At 38.7% G+C, this 23,367-nt stretch overlaps 1 protein-coding gene across 7 annotated transcripts in view; it reads right to left on the bottom strand.

The window, feature by feature from the left end:
- dnai3 (dynein axonemal intermediate chain 3) overlaps positions 1 to 23,310 on the bottom strand; it is a 33,088-nt gene extending 9,778 nt beyond the window's left edge. For 6 of the 7 annotated variants that reach the window (XR_007039693.1, XR_007039692.1, XM_047375154.1 and 3 more), the window contains exons 1-22: positions 23,228 to 23,310; positions 21,381 to 21,473; positions 21,223 to 21,255; positions 17,191 to 17,375; positions 16,633 to 16,737; positions 14,904 to 15,032; positions 14,594 to 14,790; positions 14,279 to 14,395; positions 13,826 to 14,022; positions 13,495 to 13,613; positions 12,425 to 12,514; positions 12,130 to 12,219; positions 11,302 to 11,421; positions 9,926 to 9,999; positions 9,100 to 9,250; positions 8,810 to 8,888; positions 5,093 to 5,214; positions 4,816 to 4,876; positions 4,380 to 4,510; positions 3,433 to 3,640; positions 3,047 to 3,138; positions 1,753 to 1,866 (exon numbers count right to left, since the gene is read on the bottom strand). Coding sequence is in view for 5 of the 7 variants with exons in the window: in XM_047375154.1 (XP_047231110.1) it covers positions 1,753 to 1,866; positions 3,047 to 3,138; positions 3,433 to 3,640; positions 4,380 to 4,510; positions 4,816 to 4,876; positions 5,093 to 5,214; positions 8,810 to 8,888; positions 9,100 to 9,250; positions 9,926 to 9,999; positions 11,302 to 11,421; positions 12,130 to 12,219; positions 12,425 to 12,514; positions 13,495 to 13,613; positions 13,826 to 14,022; positions 14,279 to 14,395; positions 14,594 to 14,790; positions 14,904 to 15,032; positions 16,633 to 16,737; positions 17,191 to 17,375; positions 21,223 to 21,255; positions 21,381 to 21,441 (2,475 nt within the window). In the remaining 2 variants the exon portion in view is untranslated. The remainder of the gene's footprint in view (positions 1 to 1,752; positions 1,867 to 3,046; positions 3,139 to 3,432; positions 3,641 to 4,379; positions 4,511 to 4,815; positions 4,877 to 5,092; positions 5,215 to 8,809; positions 8,889 to 9,099; positions 9,251 to 9,925; positions 10,000 to 11,301; positions 11,422 to 12,129; positions 12,220 to 12,424; positions 12,515 to 13,494; positions 13,614 to 13,825; positions 14,023 to 14,278; positions 14,396 to 14,593; positions 14,791 to 14,903; positions 15,033 to 16,632; positions 16,738 to 17,190; positions 17,376 to 21,222; positions 21,256 to 21,380; positions 21,474 to 23,227) is intronic. The other variant, XM_047375158.1, reaches the window with a different exon arrangement.
- Positions 23,311 to 23,367: the final 57 nt, after the last annotated feature.

The following is a 23,367-nucleotide window of genomic DNA, read 5'->3' as shown; positions in this document are numbered from 1 at the left end:
TAGCACCCGAACATCCCTTTCAGACAGCTTCCTCTTGCGTCCACAGTTAATTCTGTTGGATGTGGTTCGTCCTTCTTGGTGGTATGCTGACATTACCCTGGATACCGTGGCTCTTGATGCATCACAAAGACTTGCTGTCTTGGTCACAGATGCGCCAGCAAGACGTGCACCAACAATTTGTTCTCTTTTGAACTCTGGTATGTCACCGATAATGTTGTGTGCATTTCAATATTTTGAGCAAAACTGTGCTCTTACCCTGCTAATTGAACCTTCACACTCTGCTCTTACTGGTGCAATGTGCAATCAATGAAGACTGGCTACCAGGCTGGTCCAATTTAGCCATGAAACCTCCCACACTAAAATGACAGGTGTTTCAGTTTCATTGTCCAACCCCTGTATATTCTTGTGGATTTCTCTCACTACCGTCTGTACCTTTCGGACACGGACCAAGCTGGCTGCTTCCCGTTTCCTCCAACTCCAGGACCCAGGTATCGGTGTACCCTGTTCCTTCCTCCATCTCAAACACCAGCACCTGAGCTCCATTTGGCTGGCACCAAGATCACAACAAAGAAGACAACTGAACGATCTTCCTTCGCAAGTTAAGACTGTGAATCTCTCTACCCCTGGTGGTTCAAGCTACAACAATTAGGTAAGCCATTTCTCAGATATAAGTAATCAGTTACTTCATATCATTTGTTTGTTTTCCGGTCCATTCTTCTTCCTTCCCGTACAGTTGGTGTTTCCAGTCCTCATCCCAGATTACTTTGCTGACAATAAAATCCGTAAAACATTCTCTTCTGAGTGTTCTCTGTATGTGGGTCAGATCTATACCGAAAATGACACGTGGCTGCTGCACCACAGTTTATGCTCACGGGTGCTCCTAATCAGACACCAATCATGCACCTGAGCTTTGGCAACCGATTTCCAACTGTATAAAATTTAATACGTCTTTTTATGCTAATACTATATTTTTAGTGGTTTTAAACCAGAAAGAGTTTACAGTTTCTGAGGTGTAGACATAAAATTCACTTTACTGTAGGCATTTTATTTTAGTACCAATTATAATTCAGATACTTACAGTTTATTTGTGCCAATTTGTAGCAGAAAACCAAACTATTGTGCCATGTATGTGTCCATTGTTTCTTTCAGAATATACAAATAATGATAAAGGGTCTCTAGAAGCAACAAAGGCTGGAGGTGACCTCAGCAGCCCTCATTTGGCATCAAAAGGAACATGAGATAGTTAGGTAAAGGGAACCTTTACCTGCCTTTATACTGTAGCTGCTATCCAGGCTGAGATGGAAACATTTAGCCCTTAATTGATTTAGCCAATACAGTTAGCAAAGAGATTGCCAGACACTGTCTACTAATACCTACACTATCCTCTATGGTCAGTATCAAATAATATAGACAATGAATTAATCATTAGGCCATGAAAAAAAAGATACTGATAAAAAGACAGAGACACAAAGGCCAGGCTACAGCCTCTTCTTTTCAAGGTATACATGAACTGGCAAATGTTTTATTTGACTTAAATATATTTGTAAGATGCTCAGAAATAATCTTGGAGTTCAGTCTGGAATCTAGTGTCCTTACTGCTTCAGATCCTGGGTAAATGAACAACATGCTTTTGCAAGGAAATAAGTTTTTATTTTTTAGCAGCATCATTTGAACAGGAATAATTTGGTACCTTCTGTGTTCAGATTTATGCACAAATGACACCATCTGTTCAGGACAGAAAACATATCTCACCATTTTCTTGAGCTCCTCCTCCTCATTTTCCTGTTTGGTCCAGATTTCTTTTCTCCTTAAATAGTCCTTTAAGTTCGCCGTCTCAAGTTCAAAGTATTTCTTCATGCTTAAACTCTGCAAATAACCCAAAAAGGTTGTCTGTGAAATATGTGATTTAAAAATTCATACTCCGTGTACTGTTTCGCTTTTCCCTAAATTATAACCACAAACCGATATGCATTTTATCGGGATTTATGAGATGGATCAACACAAATGACAGCATAATTTTGAAGTGCAAGGGAAAGGGCAAAAATCTCCAGTTACAGCAGCTGGTTTCTTTTTTTTTTGGTATGTTGCTACCAGCCTTGCATTTCAGAAGACCAACGTTTCTACTGATTCCTCTTAGAAAAAAAGTTCAAGCTCAATCAGACTGGATGGAAGTCTTTCCACAGAACTGGATTTAGGTCTGGAATTTGACTGGGCCATTCTTCCATTGTACCTCTGATTGCATGTTTAGGATCAGATAGATGACGAACCAACTTTGTTTTTTCCAGGTTTGCCCTGTATTTAGCTACATCCATCTTACCATCAGTTCTGACTTGCTTTTCTAGCTCCTCTATAGAAAAGCATTCCCACAGCATAATGCTGCCACGCCCATGTTTCATGTTGGGGATGGTGTGTTAAGGGAAATGATCAGTGTTATTTTTCTTCCATGTGTTTTTTTCAGCATAAGCCAAAAAGTTTAATTCAGGTCTGTACTGACCATAGGATTGTATTCCACATATTTGCTTTGTCCCCCTAAAGACTTGTGGCAAACTTCAAATGGAACTTGTTATGGCTTTCTTTCAACAATGGCTTTCTTCTCACAAATTTTCCATAAAGGCCAAATTTCAGAGGATGGATTTCAGTTCAATCCATCCTATTATCATAGGATAGATTGAACAGTGCTCTGTAAATTGTTCCAAACTTGGGATATTGTTTTATAACCTAAACGTCCTTTAAACATCTCTGCAATGTTCTCTTTGACCTGTCTGCTGTGTTCCTTGGTCCTTCATGATGCTATTTGGTCACTAATGTTCTCTAACAAACCTCAGAAGCCTTTACAGAACAGCTGTATTTATGAGATTAAGCAACACGCATAACTGGTCATATATGATTTTCCTTCAACTTCAAAACTATGTACTACACTTTGTATTGGTTTATCAAAAAAACAATAAATTAGCTGAAATTTAGAACATACCATAAGCAAGGGTACTCAGACTTACTTATTTTCTTTATTTTTAACAAACAAACCAGTCTGCATGTGCCGCCTCACCTCATGCCTGGAGGGAACATAGAGGGTCTTTGGAATTTCAAAAACACGGAGAACACCAAGATCATCCGCCACAGCCAGGAAGTGCTGCTTGGCTGGAAGCACACAACAATCTAAATTAGTCTGATGACTTACCTAACATGGGCCTAAACCCTGAGAAAACCGATGGCATCTCAGTATAAACCGTAGCTAAATATAGCATTAAATAAGCAATTTGTAAAAGTACAGGGAGAGGTGGGGGAGTGACATAATCAATTGTTGTGAATGGTGGTTGAGAAACCACAAATTAGCTTTTATCAACTCATTTCTATAGTTGTTCAGGGATAAAGTCTACCAACATGGTAATAAAAGACAAACACCTTTTATAGGAAGCTTATATGTTTTCTCACCAGAGACAGCCCAGGGTTTCAAGCAGGTTATCTTGGTGTTGCTGATGTGAGCATGAAGTTGTAGTGGTTCACTGGAGTTTTTCAGCAGGTCCCATACCTCAACACTGCCATCTTGTTTCCCAATGAAGAAAACAGCTGGCCGGGACAGTGACCAGCATCCCACAGTGCACTCCTGCTCAAAGTATTGTGACACAACCAATGGGCCGCCCTGCATGCAGGAGTTTGAAGGAAAAAAAGTAAATCATTACAAGGTTGCAACATGAATTTCACACATGTTTAGACAGAAATATATACATGCTTCAGACAGATTTTTACAGCAAAATATAAAGTCAGTTTCTTTAGAGTACTTGCTTAGTTATCTGTATGCTCCAGAAACTATAAAAATCCATTGATTAAATGCTTGTATGATGTTTACTTGCAACTGTGAGGGTAATACACGTTATGATGTTTTGAGTAAAACATAAAATATTTGCTACCTAACTTTAAAATAATTAAACATACAGTATTAATACAGTTCTGTTCACTGTTGTTCTGACCTCTGAGACCTTTACAGAATGTTGTACTTATACTGAGATTCATTTATACACAGGTAGACTCTAGTCACTAACTGGGTGACTTCTCAAGACAGCTGCACTTGACACCACATTCAGATTTGTATTTGCAAAAAAAAAAAACATGTATTGATTAATTTCCTCTTCATAAGCCTGCTCTATTTGTATTGGTCCATCACATAAAATCCCAATTAAATACACAGGATTGTTCTTGTAACATGTCAAAATGTGTAAAACTTCAAGGGGAATGAATACTTTTGCAAGGCTTTCTATACGAAAGCAAAATTTCCTTCTATTTTAAACATTGTATGCCATAATACTTAACCTTGTGCGGTGTATGTATGTACACTGGGCACATCATTTATGCCCAGTGCACTTGTTTTATAGTGTAGTTACCATGACTCCCTCTTTCCAAATGGCAAAATTCCAGCCTCCTGTTGTCAAAATAATGTCTTTAAAGAATGGTGATCGCTGTGCTGTGTTCACCAGCCACTGATGGGTGTTGAAACACAGAAGAGGTTTGGCACCTGGGAGAAAAACATGTGAAAAGCATGTTTTACTTGGTAAAATACTAAATGTGATTTCCAGTCAGAGTAACAATAAATGATGATGACAAGTAAACCATCTGTAATCCTATACATTTCCTGAGAGTAATTAAATTTTGCTCACTGCAAAAGTACAAGAGGGTTATCAGATTTATTGTTAGAACACTTGATTTATTGTTCAGCTTACTGTTATTAATGTCACTGCCTGATATCAAAATGCTTGAAGACAGTAAAGGATATACTGTTTATGGCTCTTTTAAACAAACTAGGAATGTGGCACCACTCACTGCGCGGCCGCCCAGACTCGTCGATTTCCAGTTTCCAGTCAGTGTAAACAATCTCCCCACTCTGACAGTGAAAACACAAACCAATATATAAAATTCATCACAAAATAAACCTACACATATCTGATATTCTCTAGAGTCTTCATGACCAATGTTCTGTCATAGGCTTGGCTAGAAAATGGGTACATTAATGTTAGAATACAGTTTTCTGGCCGACAGATCTCAAACAAATACTTACAAGAGTTGTGTTCCAAATTTTGATTTTGTGTAACTGTTATACCTCTGTCCCAACAAAAAATTTGGTATTGACATCTTCCATTGCTTTCAGTTTTTCAGTCAATGGCATTCTGAGTTGGCTGTACTCAGGAAGGTTCTCTGTCCATTTATTTTCTGTATCTTTTTCTGCGTGGGAAAAAAGATTAATGTGTAAATTATTATTCCAACATCGAAGATAGATGGCCCTGCTCCTTACAAAAATGCAGAAAAAGTGAGGAACAGTTAGCATCAGCAAGGTATACCTGATGTACGGAAATCAGATTGATGCTGTCTACGTTGTACTATTAACATTAACAAGATGTTAGGAAGACAAAAGGAGGAGGATAAGGAGAGTATATCTAATGAATGGGTTGGGAATAGGGATAAGAGGACAGCAGGGAAAGAGATGCATGAGGAAAAGAGTTGGGAATGAAGATTCTAGAAAAAAGGGAAACGAGTAAGTTGGTTAAATCCTTTCCCATCACCACTATTAGAGATCTTACAGATGCACAAGGCTGTGAAAATAGGTTTTCCCTCGTTACAAATTTCTTCTTCGCACAAAACAACACATCAAAGCCCAATCTACAAAAATACATGAACATATGGGAAACAAAGTTATTGATAAGTAGCATTTAGTTTCCTTTAAATTAGCTTTTTAAATCTCTGTAGTTTATTTGACTTCATTTCAATCATCTTAGCGATAGTAAAAATAACATTGAACCTTTTTTGCCCAGTAACTGTCCACACCAATACAAGCTGGCAGCACTTAGTATGGAGGAAAGATCAGATTTTTGAAATCCTGACTGGTCGGCTACAGATCAGACCTGATGAAGCCAGAAAATCAGACACTTCTGCTTAGCAGCTGATTTCTCTGTCACACATTTTCTAAATCTGCTTTCTCCCTTTAAAAGTGTGTGGAGAAAGTGTTATAATTGTGGGTTCGGAGGTAGGACCAGAGCGCAGAACATGGCTAGGAGGCCGCATGGTGAGTAGTTAGAGGTTTAATGTAATGAAGACAGACTTATGGACAGGCAGGCAGGCAGAGTACAGAGACAAAATGCAACTAATAAGACCTGACAGAGAACATAAACATGGGACTAACCAAAAGAGAACTATACAAAAAAATAAGCCTAGGAGAAAAAACTGATCTAAAGGGAAAACACAAGAACACCAGAATCTAGAAAGTGATAACTTAACAGAAGTAACTACTAATCAGAAAGTAACAGAAAAACACCAAACAGAGAAAAAGTAAACTAACAAAAAACCCCAAAATGACAGACCCTGACAGAAAGGAGTTTCACCTCTGCAGAGATTGATTCAGTCCTGCCCAAGAACATGCCTGTTACATAGTCCCCATGAATCCTGCTAGCAATAACTTGGCTTGTGCAATCACATGAACTCTTTTGTTTTGTGCTACAAATGACCATTAAATGGCTCCATCTTTAGAAATAGCAGTGGTGTGCAGCAAAAGGGTAAATACTGTGGTCAGAGGCAAAGACTCATATCTGTCAATAAGATAGGCAAACCTCTTACATTGAACCAAAATACTCATCACACTGAGATTCATTAAAATCTTAATTGGTGAGTGCCTAGGGCTAAAAAAATAAATTATTTAGAGCAAATTAACTTCACAACCAGACAGCTATCAAAGCTGTGTTTATAGAGCCAGACCTTCAGCCAGACAAAGACAGGACTCTTCTTGACCAGCCAGGACACACTCAAGCATTCTGAGCAAGATATTACAAAGAGCTGACAGTAAGCATAGACAGTGCTTTGCTGCCATAAAGGGACTTGTCTTACAAGAGGGATGCTTATTAGAGTGGTGGGAAACTTAAATTGGAACTAAGCCCGATGTAAGAACATAATCTCGCCCCCAGACAAATCTTCAAAAATGCCACCAAAATGGGTGGTGCCAAGAGACACTGAGGGGCACAGCCAAGTGTGGGGATGAGCAGAGGGGGTTAAGCGGGGTTGTGGTCAGAATGAACGAAGGTGAAAGTTAGCTTAATTTGACATATTGAAACATGGGGAGTGACCAGCGCAATGCTGGTAGCTTCACCACGGGTCGGTCTGTGAGCTGGAGGATTTTTTACCACCCTCCTCACCGGAGGTTAAGAGAAGCTTTGTGGAGCCCAGCAGGCCTGAGCCTTATCAGTTTGAGCCTCTGGCTCAAGGCGCCAGAGAATGACTGAATAATCTAACAACTTAAATTAAAATGTTATGCTATCTAATAGGTGGTACAATGCTAACCTGAAAACGTTATCGATACTTGCAATGTCTGTAATTACAACTCATGACTCGCCACAGGGGCGTGTGTCTGAGTGAGATGGTTTTATACTCGAATGCGGGGCTTAGACGTAGACATGTACCAAGCTGTTCCATTTGTAAATAAATGAACCAGTTAACCAGTTTCCCCACTAGGTGCCGCGGAAGCCCTGGAGGTCTGGAGGCTGACAGGTGCAGCTTATCTGGTCATCAATCACTGTGCGATAAAAGGGAGGACTGCCAGCACTTCAGCAGCTGACTGTTTTGCCCCAGTGGTATTACTATCAGCCTCTCCTTGAAGTCAAGCTTCTTGTTAATTCCTTGACTCTTCCATGTAGGTGCTGCCTGACGTTCTCACTGGCTTTGTTGAAGAAAGGACCCTGGAATCCCACGGGCCCTGAACCTCTCTGGACATCTTACCTGGATGGCAGTCCGAACTGATCAGCACTCTGCTCAAGTTGCGAACCGTGTCCACCCCACCATGGCGAGTACCATCTCCAGACTCCTCTAAGCTTCCGCAGGCACCGTTTCCATGTCAATTCTCAGTCCTGACACGCCCTCTCCCTGGCGGATCCCGGCTTCTAATCAGTAAGCTTATCTGCAACTAGTATATTCTGTTTAAGTGTTTATTTACTTACTCTCGTCCCTTCTCTGCAGTCCTGCCATGTTACGGTGTTTTCCGGCCCTTGCTCCAGCATTCAAAAAAATTTATTAAACTGTTCCCTGTTTCCGAGTGTTCTCTGCATGTAGGTCAAGTCGGCGGTCAAAACTATGACAATAAAGGAAAATTCAACTGCAGTAGCCATCCTCCAAACCAAAGAGGTCAGCACTAAGGCGGTTCTGGGACAAATACTTGTCGTCTTCTGCTTCCATGAGACCGTGTCACGGGAGCAGCAGACTAAGTAGAGAAGCCCAAATGTCCCTCTCCCCAGACAACTCTTCCAGCTCTTCTGGGGGGAGCCCAAGGTGTTCCCAAGCCAGCCGAGAGACATAGTCCCTCCTGCGTGTCCTGGGCCGTCCACTGGGCCTTCTCTCGGTGGGACATGCCTGGAACACCTCCCGAGGGAGGCGTCCAGGAGGCATCCGATACAGATGCCCGAACCACCTCAACTGACTCCTCTCAATGTGGAGGAGCACCAACTCTACTCCGAGCTCCTCCCGGATGGCCACAAATTGCAGAATAAAACAAGTATACAGAATAAAACAAGTATGTCAAAATTTGCAAAGTAACATAAAGATAGCACCCTTAAGGCACAATTTATACAGTTTATCTGCAAAAAAATCATTTGGGGTTTAGCTACTCTTTAAAAAACAAAGACAGATAGAGAAAGATAGTCCTGCTCATCACTTAATTAAGCCTTCCAATGCAAAACTGAACAAAATATTTCTTAAATGGTTAAAATTTTACAATTTTAATAAAGTATAGAAATTAAGTCGAACTCCAATAAAAAAGAAAATATTTCCCCAGTGGCCCTACCTGTACTGCAGGTGTAATGTTCAAAGCTGAACTTCAAAGGAACGTATTCTCCTTTGGTATCGATCTTTGGCAGGGAAACCTGACAAATGACACAGAATAGATTCTTGAGCCTGGACTTCTCTATTATTTTTTTTTATATGCATTCCTCAATTGGAAAATGTCAGAAGGTTAAGTGGATTCACTAATCTATATTTTTTTTTATCCAAAAGTGTTTTTGAAAGTGAGATTAGAATAGAGTAGAATGTTAATAAAATATGCTTTCGTTTACAACTTTCCAAATTCCAAAGTACCCTGAACAATGGTTTCCATGTCCTGTCCAGGTGTTTGAACGTTTCAGGGATGCTACAGGCTGTAATTGGGGTCTTCTGGTCAGTCTGCCTTCTGTCCAAAGGTGTATGAATGAGCAGATTTGCAAGTCTCACATCCCAAAAACGTATAGTGCTATAGAACAAAACAAGGCCAAACAGTCACAATCTGGAACTTAGGAAAACCTCAAATCAGTTGTTGCTTTGAGTTTCTTTAAATACATCTAATTACAACCTGCGGCCTGCAGTTATTACAAAGTCAAGATGATCAAATAACAATACTACAATATGACCTTTAGCATTTGAATGTATTTTCATTCTAATGATTTATTTCTTACTTCAGCTCACAATATACTGAATGTGTGCATTTTTAGTGCAACAAAAAAGTTCATTAATTCTACTAAGAGAAAAATATTTTGCTCTAGGTTTTCATGTGTGATATGTATTCCAGTATTTACAATATAATTGTGTCTGTATTCATATCAGGTTGTTAGGATCATGTGTGGGTTAAAGGAAGGGGGTTACTGGCCATTGCATGAACCACCAGCTACTGTGGCAAAACTCAAATAAAACCATTGAATGTCCAATATTAGCAATCAATATTACTACTGACTTCCATAGGAAAGACTGATGGTGAACAACGAGAATTGTACCAAAAGAGGGAGACTTGTCTTTAGCTACCTGTTTAGTTAAGGTTTATAAATAGCATGACCGCAGGCACATACAAAATATTGTTAAAACAAATATATTTTTCGACCAAAAGTTTAAAAAATTTTTTTAGATTTAAATAGATATTTTGCCTAAAGCCTACCAGTCAGGAGAGCAGGTGGTAATCTGAACAGACACTTTCATCTTGTTTTCCACTGGTAAACCCATCCCAGTCACCTTATCAGAGAGAAAGTTATAAAACACAACACAAGACTACATCATTTCCTAGCAAAAATATTCATGTTCTTTCAGCCATTTTATTATTAGGTTTACAGAACTTGTTAACGTGAGACATGCAGAGATATTCAGCTCCTAAGTATAATACAATGGAATCAATTACTTTCAGAAGCCACCTGTTTCATGAATAAAGCCCCCCTGTGTGTAATTTAATCTCAGTATAACTACAGATGTTCTTTGAAGGGTTCAGAGGTCCATAAAAGCACAGCAAAGACTTCAGGGAGAAAGTTATAGAGAAGTTTGAAGTAGGGTTAGGTTATAAAACTTTCATCAGGGAATGAAGAGTATGGCTCAAACCTACCAAGACATGGCCAATGCACCCAAACTGACAGCCAGGCAATGAGAGCATTAATCTGAGATGGCAAGATCCAAAGCTCACCTATTAGAATCTATACACACAATAACTGGGAAAGGAAAACTGGTCAGAGATGGTAGGTAGAACAGAATACAAGACCAAAACAAACATAGAATTGCAAATAAACAACGGCGCAGGATCAAAGCTTGTAAATGTGTTAGAATGGCCCATTCAAAGCCCAGACTTGAATGAGACAAATGAGGATCTGGAGCAGAAGTTGAAAATTGCTGTTCACAGATGCTCTCTATCTATTATGACTGAACTTGAGTTTTTTTGCGAAGAAGAATGGGCAAAAACCTCAGTCTCTAGATGTGGAACGCTGAAAGGACATACCCAGAAAATGCCAGAAGCTCTAGTTGCAGGGAACAATGGCACTACAAAGCAATTACTCTTTCGGGCTGAATACAATGCAAACCATGATTAACAGAATTTTATTTGTATAGAAAAGACAAAAAGCAGGCATCATTTTCCTTCCAGTTTACAATCATGCTTTATGTTTTTCTAAAAAACTAAAACCTAAAAAAAGAAACAGAAGTTTATGACAATCTCAAAAAGTGCTCTAAACACATTTGTAAGCCAGTGTTGGATCTTCCCCCTGAGGGAACTTTGATCATTACATTTTTTCAGGCATCTTGACAAATACAGAAAATAAAAGTGATTTATTTACGACCGTCTATACAGAGGTGAGGAATACACCCCAGCAGGAAAAAGAAACTGCAAGATGTACGCCAACAGTTCAATAAACTTTTTTTGGTCAAAGGGGTCATGTTGGTAGTAAGCATTATATCCCACACTATACTTTGAAGAACAGTTGATATCTTCTCAAGAAATCTCTGCATGTCTTTTTCAAATTTTCTTTAATTTCTTAACATTCAACTTTTCTGTACCTCAAATGTTTGTGGCAGCCACTGCACATCAGTAATTGGGGCTTTGTGGCTGGTTTCCAAGGCTGACACTGCAGAGAATCGCACAACAGGAGTCTTATTCTCTCCGTTGTCATTGAGGTCCTGGAGAGACAGCAAACACAAAAAGACACTGTACAGAAAAATCTGACATATCAATCAAATCAAACAGATTGTATTCAAGAAAAAGGCCATTCAAATGCTCCAATGGGATATCAAAATACACAAAAGTTCAAAGACTAGTCATTATGTTTGCAAGAAAAAACAAACATCACACGTATAGCCAGCACATTAAAGATCTTTAGAATCAGAATCAGAATCCTTTTTATTGTCATTGTGTAAAAAATCCACAATGAGATTCAAAAAATAGCAACTTTCAAAGTCGGTAATGTAGATCTCCTCCAAAGATGGAAGAGGGCAGATCAATAAGTCTCTGGGCAGTGTTTATGACCCTCTGGAGCTGCTTCCTCTCTGCCACAGTGCAACTGGAGAACCACAGTGAGATGCCATGGCACAACACCGACTCCACAGAGCAGCAATAGAAGGACACCAGCATCTCAGTTCTCCGGTTGTTCTTCCTGATGGTTACCCTAAAATGTCTGCCCCAAGTTTAATGGCAGTTCTACCAAATACTAAGGAAATGTATGTAAACTTCTAAATTTAAAGAAGGTACAAGATAAATGTCTAAAAATGTATCTCCATACTCTGGGATTTTGTAAATGACAGAAGAGTTTAGTCTGATTTAATACATTGAATGTGTTTTTTTTTTTTACAGTGAATGTAAATATTTGTTTTAACTGTATATATACTTACAAATGTGTCAGGATTTGCTGCGGCCTTTTTACTGCCAGGGTGTGCTGCCTGTAAGTAGGTGACATGAACAGAGATGTCCCATAACAAAACCTGAAACAGGATTTAACATACAAAATTAGTCAGCTGATGACAGCACCTTAGCCTAGAACATAATGCTCAAATATAAGTGACAAACTTAAAACCTGAAAGAGAATAATATTTCATAGTGAGCTAAAGACTAGACACATGTAGAAAGAAATTATTTTAAACTTATAGTATAAAGGACAGGAAAGGGTGTACAATAAAAAACGAGGACCTGGCCATTCACACAGCCGCCAACAATAATATTTGGATTAGAGGGGGAGAACTCGAATGCAAGAATGTCGTCTGGGCACTCCAGGAGCAACTGCAAAAAAACAAAACAAAACAAAGAAAATGTCCTTCATACAGAACATAAATATTGTATTTTAACATCAACTTATCTACAGTGCTTTGCAAAAACATTCATACATTTAAAACTCCACATTTCATCATCATTATAATCTAAAAGATCAATGTACCGCATTGGGATTTTATGTGAAAGAGCGGAAAGTAAAACATTTTGGAAGGTGGAACAAAAAGAATCCAAATAAAACCCTGAGAAGTGTGCAACCAACTGCAAGTAGAAGCAACAAAATTGGAGTCCAGCTGTGTGTAACTGAGTATCTGTGTAAATTGAGCTGTTCTGGGAAGGCCTCAGACGTCTGTTAGTGAATAGCATAGAACTTATAGTATCATGAAGACCAATAAGGCCGGTCCTAGAGAAAGTTAAAGGCTTATAGGGTTATAAAACATTAACCCAAGGTATGAACCTCTTGAGCATTTTTCCAGAGAAAATAGTGTCTCCTCATGTGCAAAACTGCTAGAAGCATGCAGCTGCAATCACATCAAAAAATGGTGGCTGTAATACGACAAAATGTGAAAGAATTGAAGGGCTGTGTATACTTTTATAAGGTGTATTCCGCCATCATGGGAGGTTTTTATTCACTCAAGTCATTAATCTTGTCTCTCAATGCAAGGTTCATCTTACAATGCAACAATCCATTTCCATCAATCGCATTTCATCAGATATGTGAATAAAGTCCCACATGGCCTTACTTTAGCCAATGAAGCACTACATGGCTCGCTCCAGAGAACATTTACATAATGCAGAAGTGGTATTATGTTACTTTAGCTGCTCAGATTTATTGATTGGAACCTGGGGTCAAATCAATAGTCTCTCAAATTTTCCTACAGCAAACAATGGTCTTGAATGAAAATGTGCTGTTTCTTCTAAAAGCTATTCTCCAAGAGATATGGAAGAGATTTCTTTAATGCTGTGTTGGAAGGTTTTCTCATTTCTCACACCTGGGGATTAGAAGAGTCAGAGAAGCTGTAGAAGACGATGAAAGCTGGTCTCGGGAGTAACAACGGAGATTCCTCTGTCTGCTCCTCCTTTTTCTTTATCAAAGCCACAGCAATCACACCTGCAGCATTAAAAATTCACAGAAAGTAACCAAAGTGCCAACCATCTTTAAAAAAGACATGAATTTTTAAGGGTCATAATTTTCCATGTCTGACATAATTAAAGCACAATGTTTACAGCAAACCAATTTTTCTTTACATCACTTTTCTGTTTTTGCTTGACAAACAGCATTGATAACAGAAAGTTTAATTACTTTAAAATGTTGCACCTTACCATATATCGTTGGGTGCCAGTTAAGGCAACTAATTTTCTTGTCCTTGGAGTACTTCTGATTTGTGAAGATCTGATGAAGCACCAGACTATCAGACACCTGACCGGACCATTCACCAGCTTCAAGCCCTGTCCCCAGAGCCTTCCAGTCATCAATAAACACATTCATAATCTCTTCTTGTTGCAGGGCATGCAAGATCCTAGAAATAAAAAGCAGTACAATAACTGGCTGTGCTAATGCTCATAATGAACAAACTATGGCAATCTTAGGCGACGTCACTGCAAAAAGTATCAGTTCTGCATTTCCCAAATTTGGTTGGTTGAGTAAGAGGATGACTCCTGGTTATTTTCTTTGTTGAAACACTCAGTTGGGATACAGAAAAAAAGAACACAATAATTTACTCTACTGATGTGATAGGAAAACAGCAATGTGCAATCAAAACAGTTTATATTTACCTAGGGGTCTGTATGGCACAACAATTCTTCAGACTCTCGTCTTGAAGAATATTTTCTAGTTCCTCGTTGCTGAACTCTCTTGGCTCGTACTGTGTGAAGGTGTCCTTTGGAACCATCCTGCAAAAGTGGACACAAGTGTACAAAACAATATTAATAAAAAACGTATATAATGTTTGTGCCACCTGTGTTTTAAGATAGACTCCTTTCGATCTGATTTTTTACATTCTTTAAGTATCTTTTACTTAACTGCCAGAACCTTTGAGTGTCTTTCTGTGTTGATTAAATCTACTTTTGTGCAAAGAATCATCATCATACCTCAGTGTCTGAGTACTGCTGCTCTGTAGCTTGGGAACAGCCTGAATTCCAAAATCAGTCTGCAGTTTCTTGATGTTGAATCTACTGTCCTGGTAGGAAGCACATTCCAGGTGGCTATCCTTAGAATCTGCACTGTTGTGATCTGAAAAACAGATCGGCAATCGAAATATCCGGTCCACTCTTAATTTGAGCATCAGCTGATGAGGACAAGGAGATAAAATAGACAGAACGGCAGCAAATAAATTAAAGAGAAGGAATTTTTATTTAAATTTACATTCAATATTTGTTTTTTTTAATTATTGTGCAATGCCTTTTCTCTTGTTTCCTTGAGAAGTTCCTCGTCTATTTCCTTCTCGCTGCCAAGAGAAATCCAGTGCTTTGATCGTGGGGTTTTATTGACTTCAGCCTCAAACACATCTGATGCTTCAGTCTCTGGGGACTGCAGAACACAGACAGAATAACGAAAAGGCACTGGAAAAATTACCAGAATTATAGAATTGAATCTATACCATTTACATTCATTAGCCTTTAAAATACACTGCCTGGCCAAAAAAATGTTGCCACCTGGATTTAACTAAGCAAATAGGTACGAGCCTCCCATTGGATAATTACTGCATGGGCGATTATGTTTCAGCTGGCAACAAGTTATTTAACCTCAACTGGTGCAATGAGTTGCTTCTCATTTCTTAAACAACCATGTCGAAAGACACATCCCGTGGTTGTGGAAAGGATGTCAGTCGGTTTCAGAAGGGTCAAATCACTGGCATGCATCAAGCAGAGAAAACATCTAAGAAGATTGCAAACAATAGCAAAATTGGGTTAAGAACTGTCCAACACATTATTGAAACCTGGAAGGATAGTGGGGACCCATTGTCTTCGAGGAAGAAATATGGCCGGAAAAAAAATCCTGAACGATTGTGATCGCCGATCTCTTAAATGTTTGGTGAAATCAGATCGAAGAAAAACAACAGTAGAACTCCGGGCTATGTTTAATAGTGAAAGTAAGAGCATTTCCACACGCACAATGCGAAGGGAACTCAAGGGACTGGGACTGAACAGCTGTGTAGCCTTAAGAAAACCACTAATCAGTGAGGCTAACCAGGCTAACCAGAAAAAAGGCTTCAATTTGCTAGGGAGCATAAAGATTGGACTATGGAGCAATGGAATAAGGTCATATGGTCTGATGGGTCCAGATTTACCCTGTTCCAGAGTGATGGGCGCATCAGGGCAAGAAGAGAGGCAGGTGAAGTGATGCACCCATCATGCCTAGTGCCTACTGTACAAGCCTGTGGGGGCAGTGCTATGATCTGGGGTTGCTGCAGTTGGTCAGGTCTGGGTTTAGCAACAGTATGTGTTCAAAGAATGAGCTCAGCTGACTACCTGAATATACTGAATGACCAGGTTATTTCATCAATGGATTTTTTCTTCCCTGATGGCACGGGCATTTTCCAAGATGACAATGCCAGGATTCATCGGGCTCGAATTGTGAAAGAGTGGTTCAGCGAGTATGAGACATCATTCTCACGCATCGATTGGCCACCACAGAGTCCAGACCTTACCCCCAAAGAGGATCTTCGGGATGTGCTGGAGAAGGCTTTGCGCAGTGGTCAAACTGTACCATCATCAATGCAAGATCTTGGTGAAAAATGAATTCAACACTGGGTGGAAATAAATCTTGTGACATTGCAGAAGCTTATTGAATCAATGCCACAACAAATGCATACCAAAATTAAAGCTAAAGGCGGTCCAACAAAATATTAGTGTGTCACCTTTTATTTTTGGTGGCAACTTTTTTTGGACATGCCATGTAATAGTAGATTTTGAAAGACAAAACTAAGGAAATTAAAGGGGTAGCACTAAAGTTTGTATTCATGTGTATATATAAAAACACAAAACCCTCTCAAGGCCTCCAAAACATTGTTTTCAGTTTTATGATAAATTACATAAATGCATCATAAATTTTATTCTTTCTTATACAAAGGCAAACAAACAAGTGTTTTGGGTGATAACAACAAACACAAGGAAAGCTGCATGCTCACTTTAAGTATTCTTCTTTTGGCTTCTGGCGTCAGAACCAAGTAGAAGCTCTGACCATATCTGAAGTCTGCATCAAAAACCAACAACATCTCTTCCTCTGGGTAATCCTGTTAAGAAGAATAATACCAAATTCACAATACTCATTTTATTTTCAAATCAATGTTCCATGATATGAGCATCTTCGGGCAAACAAAAAGAAATCAAATAAATCTAGACACAAGATCTTAATTGATGTGATTTAGAAAAACAGGAAAATGTATTCATACCAATATCAATTAATAAAGTCTAGGTCTTTTAAAAAAAAATAAAACAACTTCTGCTTAGAACTTAAAACTGAGGAGCTGCATCGGCCCCTAAGGAGGCTCTATGGTCTAAGAGTAATGTGCTGGAAGGGATTTAGGGAAAGTGTGAATGCAAGTATCATATATCACGTATTTCATTTTAATCAGACAAAGGGAGAGAGAGAGTGAACTTTGACCAGAATCATTGTTTTGGGATCCATGTATTATTGTAGTATCTTAGTCTTCTGAATGATCTGCATAACAGTGTGTTAATCTTACAAGCACAATCTGCTTCACTGGGCTGAAATCAGACACTGCAGCTCTTGTCTTCATGTCCTGTACGATGTCGTCTTTTTTTAGCAGCTTGTAGGGGCTCTTCTTCGTGACGTCTTCATCAGCACAGCAACCGAAGAGCTCCTGGGTAGCGGATGTCAGGACCAGGGGGAAGATTTCATCATGGTGACCTTGAGGAGAAAGTTCAGAATTGATTTTTTTCTCTATCTTAAATGAAGACACCTTTTATATGATTAGATTTAACTAGAACGGTTATTGTTGTTCACAAACCTGTGATAAAAATGAAAGTAATCTCAGTGAAAAGAAAAATAATCTTAGGGTATATGAGCAAAACTAATGTTGATGTAGAAAAGGAATATAAACTTGATCCACCTAAAGGTGTTGAAGTAAATATATATGGTCAAGAGCAAATAAAATGAGCATATGTAAAATTAGATACATTTTCACAAGGAAAAATATTTCTATTCATCGAGAGGAGCCAGTTGAGGTGGCTCGGGCATCTATACCGGATGCCTCCTGGACGCCTTCCTCGGGAGGTGTTCCAGGCACGTCCCACCGGGAGGAGGCCCAGGGGACGGCCCAAGACACGCTGGAGGGACTATGTCTCTCGGCTGGCCTGGGAACGCCTTGGGCTCCCCCTGGAGGAGTTGGAGGAGGTGTCTGGAGAGAGGGACGTCTGTCTCTGCTGAGTCTGCTGCCCCCGCGACCCGGTCCCGGATAAGTGGAAGACGACAAGTACAAGTACGAGTATTTTTTGTTACTTAGTTTGTTGCATTGTGAGCTGAAAACACACAACCACATACTCTCTGGGCAAAGATTTCATGAACTGACTCAAATGGCTAGGTGAAGTGTGGAGGATTTCAGATTCTTTTCTTGAGTATTCACCAAAAATGTCTGTTTGGGCCAAATGGGCCTACTGTATTCCATGGAGACAATGTAAAGGGTGTTGTGAGTATAGTTTACACATTTTTCCAAATGAGGACATTGTCTGGAGAAAGTGAGATAAAATTCTTAACCTGCAAATTCCAACAGTGTGCTAAACAAAGTCAGTTAAATGAACTCTGTCCTATTCATTTTCGCGGGTCTGACTGCTGAAGAAGTCTGTCCTCAACGGAAATCAGCAGGACCCACTGAGGAGACGGCATACGGGTCAGTCCTAGAAAAATACGAGGACTATATTTTCATCTATATGTGATAAGGGCTATCCTTACATTTCACATGAACAAGATTCAGTTCCTAAACTATGGGCCTTCTGCACCCAAGATCACTCACTTTGTGGTTTTTGTCTCAGCCTTTTTGTTCAGTTGTCTTGTGGAGCTTACTAAGTCAGAGAAGTCAGCTTAATGCTGGAAGCAGTTGTGAAAGATTTCAGAGGGAAGAAGGCAGACATATGCATGCAGATGAGAGACAGGACCATCAGCTGCACTCAGATGAAAATATCTACAGCTAAAAAGACAGATACTTCAGAGATTATAGAAAAGCAGTGATTGAAAGAAATAAAAAAATGGAGACATAAAAAGCAAAGGAAGCTTCAGTTATAATGGTTTTAAATGTACAATGGACTATTGCTTTCTTTAATTGTTACATCAAATACACAACAATATGACTGATCCTCCACCTGCCCCTCCCTGCAGGGTGAACCCTCCTAAAACAGCATTGGATAACATTCTATCATTTTAATTAGCAGACCCACAATCTCTAGTCCCTTTACTGTTGAATTCTGTTTCTTTTAATAATACTGTTACTTTATACTTTATATTAGCACAACCTTTTTGTTCTCGCTGTGGTTGTTTGTTTCTTCAACACTTTAGCAATCTCTGTCTACTGCTCCACGTCTTAGCTTTGGCTCAGTCCAGAGAACACAAAAGTAAACAGGACTCTGTATAATAAAAGTTTTCCTCCTCCTTGCGGTCTATCTCTTCAAAGTCTTTCCATAAGGTTGCTGAGAGGATGGTGGGAATGCTCAAGTAAAGCTAAAGTAACCACTTCCCAGGTGGGCGTGTCAGCCGTTTCCACTCACACCACTTAGGCTTCATGCCAAATCATTGTAGTGGAAACTCACACCCTTAATTTTACAGAGATATGTGTCAGCCATGGTATTTTAGTTCACAGGGAATGTTTGTTTAGGAGGAAAAAAAAAAAAGAGGATGATGTACAGTGTTTCTTATCCCCAAGGAATGCTTTTGTATTGCATTTGTTGTCTGGTCCCAAAACTTATTCTAAATTTGTCAGGCCTCTTTCCTCTTGTTTAATTCCCCAGAGGCTTGACACAACACTTTAAAAAACAACTATCAGGCTCTTTTTATTTTTCTGATGAATTTAATCCTGAGTTGCGTTCTACATTTAGCAAACCGCTAACTGTATTTCATTGGAACTTTATGTGAGACACTAAGAAGGTACAGAATAAATGTGAAGCGGCAGGAACAGGACACATAGTTCAAAACAAAATCCTCTGGCTTCTGTATGTATTTCTTCCCACTCAGTCAATACCATGCAGAACTACCTTTTACAGCAATAACGCCTGAGAGTCTTTGGGGGTATGACTCCACCAGCTTTGCACATGTAGAGGCAGATACAACAAATGCCTGTGTTGTCAACAGATTCTTCTACCTGAGCTGTGGGTCTAGGAAACTCCTCTAAAGTTCATCATTTGCCTTTTGGCTGCTTCTCTGAATATTTCACTCCTTGCACTGCTCGTCAGTTTAGGTGGGAGGCCATGTCTTGTTTCCAGCTTTGCCGTTCACTTCTGATTTTTAGGTTAACAGACCTCCATCAGAGGTTTAAAGCTCTGGGTATTATTTTATACCCTAACCCTGCATTATATTTCTCCACAACTGTATCTCTGAGCCTGTGTGCCTTGGTCTTAATAATATAGTGTGTTCACTAATATTTTCTCCTTAAAATTATCAGAGGCCTTGACATTAGAACTTTGTTAAAACTGAGATTAAATTACACAGGAGCAATTTACAATTGATTTTGCTGGATTTAATTAATGCATATCCCAAATAAAAGGGGTTGAATACAAATAAACACCACTTTTTTGATTTTTATCTGTAAATACCATACATTATTTTCGTCTGTTTACAATCACCCACCATTTTATGATGGCCTATCCCATAAAACCCAGGTCATATTGTTAGGTTTGTGTTTACAATGTGGCAGAAGGTGACAAAGTTCAAGGGGTACGATTACTTTCACAAGGTACACTGCATGGGGTAAACAAACCCAACATTTAAAAATGTATAAACAGGCCCTATGTTACATCTGGTCAGAGGAACTAATTTTCAATTACAACTAAAATGTTAGTACATATAAGATTAACCATTGACTTCTGGGTTAAGACTCAGGTTTAGGTTAAGTGGAAGGGTAAAGTTAAGGTCTGGCTAAATCCCTGAGGAATGTGTTAAAGTCTTAAAAAAACAAACATGTTTACATCTGTTTAGCACTTATAATCCTGAGAAAAAGAGTTTGACAAACTTTAAGGAATCTTGAAATATTTATGTTAAAATAGAAATGGACAAAATGACCAATAGCATAAAATAGGAAAAAGCTGATCATTTATTTAATAAATCAAAAGCATGTTTTCAAGGTTAAATAGAAAGCTAACCTAAAAGGGACTCATAGTACACACACGACAGACTAGGGTTGGGTTAAAAAAAAAAAAAAAAAAAAAAATCTAGCAATGCAGGTAAAACAAAATAACATCTCACCTTAAAGTTCTTGAAAATAAAATCACATTCTAGGGCATTCAAGATTATTTTCTGTTCAGGTTGTTTTTAAAGCCTAAAGAAAAGCCATGCAGACATTTGTTCCCAGAGACTTAAGTTTAACTAACATGACTAATTGTTTCATAGAAAAACAAAAATGATAAAAATGAATGCTTCAGTTTGCGTCAGTTTAATCTGAATTGAGCAAGCCAAACTTCAATACAGGAGTAATGAGATTCTGTTTTGTTTTTAGTTTGTTTGTTTGTTTTTGCTGCAAAAATTACAACCAAACCTAAGATCTCAGCTGTACCTCCAGGGGGTGTAGAAGCCTGACTCCTTCTGCCTAAAGGGGGAATAACTTTCCATTAGAGATTTTAAGGGGATGAAAAAGGATGCATTTAAACACTGAAACAAAGTGACATAAAAAATAAATAAAGCGTGTTTGTGTGCATGTAATCAGACCCTCACCTTTCCCTTTTCTTTTACTGCCTGCAGTACTTTTTGATCTCTTCCGTGCCTTAGGAGCCATCCTTTGGATCAACACTGAGGATAAAGTTGGATCTGTCCAAGAGAAGCAGAGTTTTTGTCAGCCGTTTTTTTACATCTGTCTAATTATGACTGGAGCGGGAATATTATGAGTGCATGTGCTGACATCTTGTGGAAAATACCTGAACTGCAATGCTTTTTAAGTTTTGCATGGTCAATAAAATCAGCTATAAGCATTAAGGGCATCTTTTGGCTTGGAATAGTAATTAAAAATTTCTTCAGTGATAAGAAATAATACTTAAACAGAATAAAAGCAGTACAGTAATTAGAGGCTGCTCTTGCTTGAATGGCACCTAAATGAGCCCCTCCTTCTGCACACCCACACATATTTAAAAACATTCCACCAAGCAGATTTTGGTTTAAAGTAGTTGTTTAATATTAACCAACACATTTCTTCCAATCAGAAGCAGTTTTAAGGTTTTCTGTCCTAGAAAAAAAATCAAATTGGGTATAAGAATTTGTTAATATCTCAACAGATATCTTTCATATCTTCTATAAGTCTAATGTGGAGAGAGTGATCTCTTCTGCCATCATCTGCTGGGGAAGCAGCATCAGAACCAGGGACTTAAAAAAGCTCAACAAGCTGATAAAGAAGGCTGGCTCTGTTCTGGGGACTCCTCTGGAACCTCTGGAGATCATTGTGGAAAGACGGATTCTTCATAAAATGAAGAACATTATGGAGAACTCTGAGCATCCTCTTCATGAGACTGTCCTACAACAACAGTGTCTTCAGTCAGAGGCTTCTTCAGATCTGCTGTAAGATGGAGCACTACAGGAGATCCTTCCTGCCCACAGCCATCAGCATCTACAACGGCTCTTTGAGGAAACCTTCATAATATGAGCTATAACAACATTTAATTTCCCTTTGGGATTAATAAAGTATTTTTGAATTGAATTGAATTGAATTAAGGAAGCTGAAGATTATGGCAATCAGAAAAAGGCCTTCTCACCTTAAAGACTTGGAGCTCATAACCAAAGATGAATAGTAACAGGGGAAACATGCAGAAATCTGAATAGCAAATACTATACTGTTATGCCAATAAGGATATTTCCATTGATTATTGAGAAACCTTTCTCACGGCATTTTCTAATAAAATGTAAGTAAAAAGATATGAACTTTTTTTTCCAAAATTGATACTCCTTTTACTTTGTTTCATTGTGTTTTGAGAGATCAGAAACTAAGTTCTTGACTGAATAAAAATACGTGCAGAGATTTCAAATATCAGAAACTGAGCTTCAAAGTACTGATAATTGTTGCAGAACAATTCAGTCCAGGTTTGACCAAACTATAACTGGTTCTTTTCACACTTACCCTGACAGAAAAGTTAAAAAATTAAAAAACAGATGAAAATGCTAGTTATTGTGATTTTACAACCAGAATAAAGATTTATTCATCTCAAACTGTGTTGTTAAAATGATTTGTTCTGTGTATAATTCAGCTAAGGTCTGACCACTCTGAACATGTAAGATTTGAACCTAGAGATGATCAAACACAGTCCAGACTCCTTAAAAACTAGTTTTTACAGTTCTATATCTGTGGGTGCCCATTCCCATTACTGGACATGCAAAAAAAAAAAAAAAAAAAAAAAAAGCAAGGGGTTCTCAGAAGGTCATAATTACTTATCGATTAGTTAGTAACAAACAAAACCAAACGTAGAGCAATGAAAAGGGCACATAACTAGCCAACCTTAAATAAATTGGCTTTTTAGGTTAAAGTGATGGAAATACATAGACAAAAACCAGATAATGCAAAAATAAACCCATCTTACCGGTAGTTTAAACCATACTCTAAAACTCCTTAATCCTTAAAAGTAACAGCTCGTCAGTTGGACTGTTTGGTTGTCAAGGGTTACAAAACAGGGCGGGGAAACAGACTAAGAGACCGATGTACAAGCCAATCAGATCCCAG

The sequence above is a fragment of the Girardinichthys multiradiatus genome, chromosome 9 (genome assembly GCF_021462225.1).
Source record: "Girardinichthys multiradiatus isolate DD_20200921_A chromosome 9, DD_fGirMul_XY1, whole genome shotgun sequence".
Taxonomy (NCBI): Eukaryota; Metazoa; Chordata; class Actinopteri; order Cyprinodontiformes; family Goodeidae; genus Girardinichthys; species Girardinichthys multiradiatus.
Note: the sequence above shows the minus strand (reverse complement) of the source record. Positions and strands in the feature narration are given on the sequence as shown.